The sequence below is a fragment of the Gossypium raimondii genome, chromosome 9 (assembly GCF_025698545.1).
Source record: "Gossypium raimondii isolate GPD5lz chromosome 9, ASM2569854v1, whole genome shotgun sequence".
NCBI classification, from domain to species: Eukaryota; Viridiplantae; Streptophyta; class Magnoliopsida; order Malvales; family Malvaceae; genus Gossypium; species Gossypium raimondii.
In genome coordinates, this window is record NC_068573.1 from 44,656,444 (window position 1) to 44,663,875 (window position 7,432).

The 7,432-nt window shown below is 36.7% G+C and overlaps 1 protein-coding gene across 1 annotated transcript; it reads left to right on the forward strand.

The window, feature by feature from the left end:
• Positions 1-563: 563 nt before the first annotated feature.
• On the forward strand, positions 564-6,960 carry LOC105800145 (ATP-dependent zinc metalloprotease FTSH 11, chloroplastic/mitochondrial). Its single transcript, XM_012631083.2, has 17 exons — positions 564-1,305; positions 1,397-1,550; positions 1,772-1,864; positions 2,066-2,151; positions 2,269-2,392; positions 2,773-2,892; positions 3,327-3,377; positions 3,569-3,630; positions 3,772-3,829; positions 3,935-4,060; positions 4,171-4,251; positions 4,613-4,742; positions 4,832-4,980; positions 5,344-5,625; positions 5,767-5,856; positions 5,934-5,987; positions 6,439-6,960. Exons 1-17 carry the CDS (start codon positions 728-730, stop codon positions 6,589-6,591), a joined length of 2,391 nt encoding a protein of 796 aa, XP_012486537.1. The 5' UTR covers positions 564-727; the 3' UTR covers positions 6,592-6,960.
• The last annotated feature ends 472 nt before the right edge of the window (positions 6,961-7,432 follow it).

Sequence of the window (7,432 nt, forward strand, 5' to 3'; positions counted from 1 at the left end):
TATATTTGCATTCACTTCGGGGAATGCAATAAATTTAGTAGGACAGACTTCTAAACGTCTCCATTGATTCTTTATTTCATAATCATTATCGCAAACATGCGTAAATTTCAAATCAAAATCCATCTATTCATGTTGTCATGATTAGTCTCCAATTATAGTAAACATGATATAATAAATAAATTATAGTAAAATGTACCTGAAAATTTGAGTGGTTAAAGGCTTTAATGATTACTTATAGTGCGCAAGCCTTAATTGAAGACTGAAATTGCAATAGCTCTAGAAGGCAATCGACAACAACTTGAACAACAAATTGTGCTGATAACTTATTATAAAATAAATAAATAGAGAATAAATAAGAAAGAGAATAAAGTTTTTATTTATAAGCACAAGAAGTATAATTGAAGTAGAGAACTACTTCTAGTATATCAAAATTTATCTAAATCTTGATGGACATGGACATCCACTTAATAGCATGTTCGTAACAAAATGTTATTTATTCAGCTTATATTATAAGTATTATTAGTTTGATTTTAGAAATGAAAAAGAAAAGAAAAAAAAATGAAGTTAAAGCTTATATCAAAATGTAACTTTGACTTGCACTCGTTCCTTTCCTTCGTCCGAATAATCTGGTGGCCGTGGGTGGCTCTTCTTAACTTGTTTTTGCTTTTGATTCAAAGCTGAAGACGAAGAAGAAGCCCCAAATCTTCTCTCGTTAAACCCTGAAGCAATGATCCTCTCCCTTTCTCTCTTCTGCCCTCATCACCCTTGTCTTTCTTCTCCTCTTCCTATCCCACGCTTTCACCCTCCTCCTCCTTCCCTCTCTTTCAACCCCACTCCCTTTTGCCCTCCCCCACTTTTCCTTTTTTCCCGATTGCATCCCCATCCCTTTTCAATCCCTTGCTCATTGCACCCCGACAATGTTAATTCCGATTCCAAATTGGATTCCCATCTTGAACCTTCCACCCCTTTGGTTTCGGATGTTGATGGATTTGAGAATGCAGCCGAGGGGATTGAAGCGAATAACATCGATGAGGAACCTGAGAATGCGGTGGACAACAATGGGCAGAGTGATGAATTGGTGGGAGATAAAGGGCCCAAAACCAAAATCCCTGTCATGGTGTTTTTTATGGGAATTTGGGCTATGATAAAGAATGGAATGGACAAATTGTTAGCTTTGGATTGGTTCAGTTGGTGGCTGTTTTGGCGTCAGGAGAAACGTCTTGACCGCTTGATTGCCGAAGCCGATGTCAATCCCAAAGATGCCGCTAAACAAAGCGCTTTGCTAGCTGAGCTTAACAAGCACAGGTTTCCTTTCAACTTCTTTATTGTTGATTAATTTCGAAGCATTTTCTTTTTTTGATCCCTCTGATTTTTATTATTTAAAAAAAAAAAACAGTCCCGAGTCCGTGATTAAGCGATTTGAACAAAGGGATCATGCGGTAGACAGTAGAGGAGTTGCCGAATATCTTCGAGCGTTGGTAGTCACTAATGCCATTGCTGAATATCTTCCGGATGAACAAGCTGGAAAGCCTTCTAGTCTTCCTACTTTGGTAAGAATGGCGCTACTTCGTGGCTTTGCTTTTATATTTGCATTTGATTCAGCTTTTCAATTACTTTAATATTGTCAAACTTGGTCGAACAGATGTAATGTCTTTGACATTTGACTTCTGTTGGACGTATCAATTGGTGGATAAGTAGTTCTATACAAATCTATGCTTTCTTATCACCAAAAGACTATATCTGATTTGGTCGATTAAAATTTAAAATGCAGTTGCAAGAATTAAAGCAGCGTGCATCTGGGAATGTGGATGAGCCCTTCTTAAGCCCAGGAATTTCTCAGAAGCATCCGTTGCATGTCGTGATGGTAAGTCTCCTTAGTTTACTGTTTTGTGTGGGAAACAATGTGGTTTACATGTTACACTTTTTGGATTAGTTGATGTTTGTACTACAATATGCGGAGTTGTGGACTATTATAACTTGTCCACAACTTGGATTCATCTTCTCTCTCTCCTTAGATCCCTTTGTCAACCAATTTGATAGCAGTTCTGTTTTCCTTTTTTGTTAGGTTGATCCTAAAGTTTCAAACAGATCACGGTTTGCACAAGAGCTTATTTCAACTATCTTGTTCACGGTTGCTGTTGGATTGGTTTGGTATGGATTCTGTGATTGTTGTTGTACTCCCTCTCTCTACTTTTTTTTTTGTTGAACCGCCCAGTCCTTGCGTTAACTTCCTGTAGTTCATTTTGTTAACTTGAAAGCTATTTTCAGGTTAATGGGTGCTGCTGCACTTCAGAAGTATGTAGGAAGTTTGGGTGGAATAGGAACTTCAGGTGTTGGATCAAGTTCCTCATATGCCCCCAAAGAATTGAACAAGGAAGTGATGCCTGAGAAGGCAAGTATCCGATGCTTCTGCTAGCTGTCTAAATTGAGTAGACTATGACATTTAGTTGCATTTGAAGACTTCATTTCTGTTTTCAGTATGCATAGATGGAATGGTTTAAGTAGATTATATTGGACTAGATGAGTAAGAAATGCAAATTTTGAGCACTGCCTGAATAATTGAAAAGTGTTCATGACTAGAGAGAAAATATTATAATTTGATATCCTTATTAGATAAATGATCAAGACCCTGTTCTGCTTACTATGCAAGTGAAATGCAGCTTTAGTTTTGGTATGGATGGGCTAGGGTTTAGGTCCCAGGGCCATTTATTGGAAATCTAGTAGATAATCCTGAAACTTGTTTTCTTTTCCTATTTAATACTTTATTTGCAGAATGTTAAAACATTTAAGGATGTCAAAGGCTGTGATGATGCAAAACAAGAGCTTGAGGAAGTAGTGGAGTACCTTAAAAACCCATCAAAGTTCACCCGCCTTGGGGGAAAGCTGCCAAAGGTTTGTGCAAGATAATATGGTTTTCGAAATACATCTCATTCTTTCTGTCTACATTTGTTGCACTTGCTTGTGAATCTCTGTATTTCAGATTTTACTAAGGGCATCCTATAAAATAGGAATAAAATAGAAAAGATGTCAGTGACATCTATGCTAGGAGAACCAAATATATCAAGAAATTGCCTGAAGTCCTGTCAGCTCGTATCGTAGGTGGGGAATTATAGATTCTAGGTTCTGCTTCTCAAGCTTTCCTTTATAGAGGTGAGAAAATAACAAGTGATTTAGGTTTTCTTTCCATTGTTTGGTCCATAGTGAATGATTGTGCATCTATGAGAACCACAAATTCTGAAATTTGTATCCTATGATTCATTTACTTCCAGAGTCTAAGGCTTTTTTGCTTTAATCTTAAGGCTGTATCATTCACAACTAAATTGCAGGGAATCCTTTTGACTGGAGCACCTGGAACTGGAAAAACTTTGCTGGCCAAGGTAATGTTTCATTTTTTATTCTCACTAATCTTCACTTACATATGTCAGGGTCTTTTTGTGCACTACATCTCAATTTAACCACCACAAAGAAAAGCTTATTTTGCTGCTAGTGGTTCAACACTTCCCTTTTGAAGTATGTTGCATATGATCATATACATATAATAATGGATTTGGTTTATGTCACCCTGAAGGCTATTGCTGGGGAAGCTGGGGTACCTTTCTTCTATAGAGCAGGATCTGAATTTGAGGAAATGTAAGCCACCCTCTCGTTTCATCTTTGCTTGGCCACCCTTTTCTATAGATTTCCATGTGCTTATTGTATCCCATAAAGTTGGTTCTGGGGATTATGCAGCATTATAGGTATCTTGTCTGACATTCTCTATCTCTATGGCAGGTTTGTTGGTGTTGGTGCTCGGCGTGTGAGATCCCTTTTCCAAGCAGCTAAGAAAAAGGTTGATGCTCATAATTACTAGGTTGTGGGGATTATTTTGTTTGCTTGATACATTGTCCATCATGCCTTCTGACCATGCCATTCAACAACATTTCATATTTTATAGGCTCCTTGCATCATTTTCATTGATGAAATAGATGCTATTGGATCCACACGAAAACAATGGGAAGGCCACACCAAAAAAACACTGCATCAGCTGCTAGTTGAAATGGATGGTTTTGAACAGAATGAGGTATATTTCAAAAGTTCATAATAACGTTAATTCTGTATATTTCAAAAGTTTGTAATTTCGGTAATTCCTTTTTTCATTTTCAATTTGTTTAATCTCTATCTATCTTATAGGGAATAATTCTGATGGCTGCAACAAATCTACCTGATATTCTTGATCCAGCTTTGACAAGACCTGGTAGATTTGATAGGCATGTAAGTGCTCCAATCATTAGTGTTTTGTTGAGACTTGGGTGTTTGGTACTATATGCTCAAAGTTGTTCTTAGAGGAACTAACGATGACAAATAGAGTTGGTTCCTTAAGGCTTAATCAGAGTATCAGAAGCCCTCCCCCCCACCTTCCTGCATCATGCTGCTGAAGGTTTTTACTCATGGTTAGAAGTTGTGCTCTGATTTTGTGGTTACTTTAGTCACTGAATTGTTCAGTACACAAAATTGCTTTCACAAGGGCTAAGTAATTTGGCTGTGGACTATTGTTAGTCTTGTAGGATAGATATTTTCTTTTTTCATGTTCTATTCTCTTTTATAGAGAAGACTCATAAAGTCCGTCTTTTAGATCGTTGTCCCTAATCCAGATTTAAGAGGCCGTCAAGAGATTTTGGAGCTCTACCTACATGATAAACCTTTATCTGATGACGTAGATGTTAAAGCAATTGCTCGTGGTACTCCTGGATTCAATGGAGCAGGTAAGCTTTTCTGCATAAACCAAAACAGGTTTGTGTGAACAAACATTCAGATCTTCTTTATAACTTTTTCCCATTATTCTGTCAATCAGATCTAGCAAACTTGGTGAACATTGCTGCAATTAAAGCTGCAGTTGAAGGTGCAAATAAAGTGACTGCTTCACAGTTGGAGCATGCTAAAGATAGGATACTCATGGGTACTGAACGTAAAACAATGTTTTTATCAGAAGAGTCAAAGAAGGTATTGACATTTTCTAGTAAAACTTTGGGTGTAGAATTCAGGTTGTGGTTGGTGGTATGAAGTGAATCATTGTGCAAATAAAAATGTAAAAGGACCATAATGATAACAAGATTACCCAAGAAAAATTTCCCAGTTCAGGATATGCAGATAAATGACCAAGAAACTTTAATGTAAGAAGTCCCTTGATGCAATTCACTGCCAGTTGTTTAATAGAGTTAGTTTTTAGCTGCAACTAGGCTGCATTTTGGTTCCTATTTGTGCACTATGTCAGTGTAGAGATCACTTCGTTAGGTTTTCAAGATAATCTTTTTTGTTATCTGAACTGGAGCATCCTTACTTGCTGACATTATTACACAACTTCAGCTCACTGCTTATCATGAGAGTGGCCATGCAATTGTCGCTTTCAACACTGAAGGTGCACATCCAATCCACAAGGCTACAATCATGCCCCGTGGATCTGCTCTGGGAATGGTAACCCAATTGCCATCAGATGATGAGACGTCAATCAGCAAGAAGCAATTATTAGCTCGTCTTGATGTTTGTATGGGAGGAAGAGTTGCGGAAGAACTCATTTTCGGCCAGGACCATGTCACAACTGGAGCAAGGAGTGATCTACAGACGGCTACAGAGCTTGCTAAGTATATGGTATGTTTCAAAGTCTCCTTTTATCCATAATTCCCTGTTTCTGTATGCCTTTCCAGTTCATGGTAAAATATATATGGAACAATAATGGAAAGAATTAGCCAAAACTGGGCAATATCTAATGGCTTTCACTTACAATGCCAGGTATCAAATTGTGGGATGAGTGATGCAATTGGGCCAGTTAATATTAAAGAGCGACCAAGTTCAGAAATGCAGTCTCGCATTGATGCTGAAGTATGTTTATGCAAGCTAGAGTTCTGATAAGCAAAAATGTCTTTTCAGTCTTAATTTTTTTTTAAATTGTTGTGCAGGTTGTAAAGCTTCTAAGAGAAGCATATGATCGTGTGACAACCCTGTTAAAAAAGGTAAGTTCATGAAACCCCCTCTTTTTTTTGGTCAAGGAATAAGAAACCATATTATAACAAATAACTATATATGATATTTGGACTAGGGTATGAGCATCTTCATACCCATTTTTGAAATATGTGAGACACCGGGTACTTTGAGAAGAATGAAGAGGTTAGCAACATAGAGAAATAATTACGATGAAACCTGAATCGTAGTCTTCTAGCATCTAAAATTTTAGGAATATGTATGAAGAAATTCTATTTCCATGGTGTAATTTTTAAAATCACATCTTACCTTGCTAGTAGAAAAGAGAAATGACTCTTGAAAATCAAAATTTCTTTTAAGGGTATTTGAGGTTACTAGAGTTAAACCCAGGTAACTAAAAATCTATCACTCTGGTCAAAAAATCACATGTCTATTAGCTGCAAATACATTAGTTTAACACATTGCTGTTTGACATATTTTCAGCACGAGAAGGCATTGCACGCATTAGCAAATGCACTTTTGGAGTACGAAACACTAAGTGCAGAAGAAATAAAGCGCATTCTTCTCCCACATCGGGAAGGAGGTTTTCCCGAACAGCAAGAACAACAGGAAGAGGGGGAGCTAGTATTGGCGTAAACTACAACTCGGCAATCTGCATGATTGTAGGGGAAGCTCTGTATAGTGTATTTGAAGCAGCAGAGGTAATTTATTTATATAATTTCTTTCAATTCTTTGCCCCACCATTGTCATAAGATGTGTGTTATGGAAACTCTGGTTAAGAGACCGTGCAAATCCATCATCCTGATTCCCTGTCATAATATGCTAATGCCACTTTTAAATGTCCACCAACACCTAAGACTACTAATTCAACATAGAACTTGTACCATTTGTGAAATCATGTATTATTTGACTCTTACCCCCCATTTCCGGGGCCAAATTTTGAACCATGTAGGCATAATTTGACCTTTTCTCACTAATGAGAAGAAGTCCATATTTAGTTCCCAAGTCTCATTCTTCTAAGATCTTGGTACGCTGTATCTAAATATCATGGTTGTCGGTAGCATTCCGATGTCAAAATTGGATTGAACCAGTTAGTTGAATCAAAAACCGGAGAAGTGTTGAATGGTTAAAAAACCAATTTAAGAACTGTTTGAAGTTTAAATATTACATTTCGCTGTAATATATGAAATAAATGTTTAAAGTTTTATTATTTATTTGTTCTTTTAAAAGAAAAAAGTATTTTGTAATGGTTGAACCAACCATTCAATTGATCAACTTGAGAACCAATGGTTTGATTGGTTCAGTTTTACAACATTGTTGATATATAGTTTTGATCTTAAATTGGTACCAAGTGGTTTAAGTAATATGTTTTGGTACGTTTTAGTCAATTATGGACTTATACTACAAGTCTTAAACTTATTTTTAATATTTTTCCATCTAAATTATTTTTATTTTTATAAGTATATTTGAAAATAAA

Excerpts from the sequence above, each read along its gene's own strand:
- LOC105800145 (XM_012631083.2), top strand. The coding sequence starts at position 728 with ATGATCCTCTCCCTTTCTCTCTTCTGCCCTCATCACCCTTGTCTTTCT. Across the intron at positions 1,306-1,396 it reads GCTGAGCTTAACAAGCACAG|TCCCGAGTCCGTGATTAAGC; the intron begins GTTTCCTTTCAA and ends AAAAAAAAACAG. Across the intron at positions 2,393-2,772 it reads AGGAAGTGATGCCTGAGAAG|AATGTTAAAACATTTAAGGA; the intron begins GCAAGTATCCGA and ends CTTTATTTGCAG.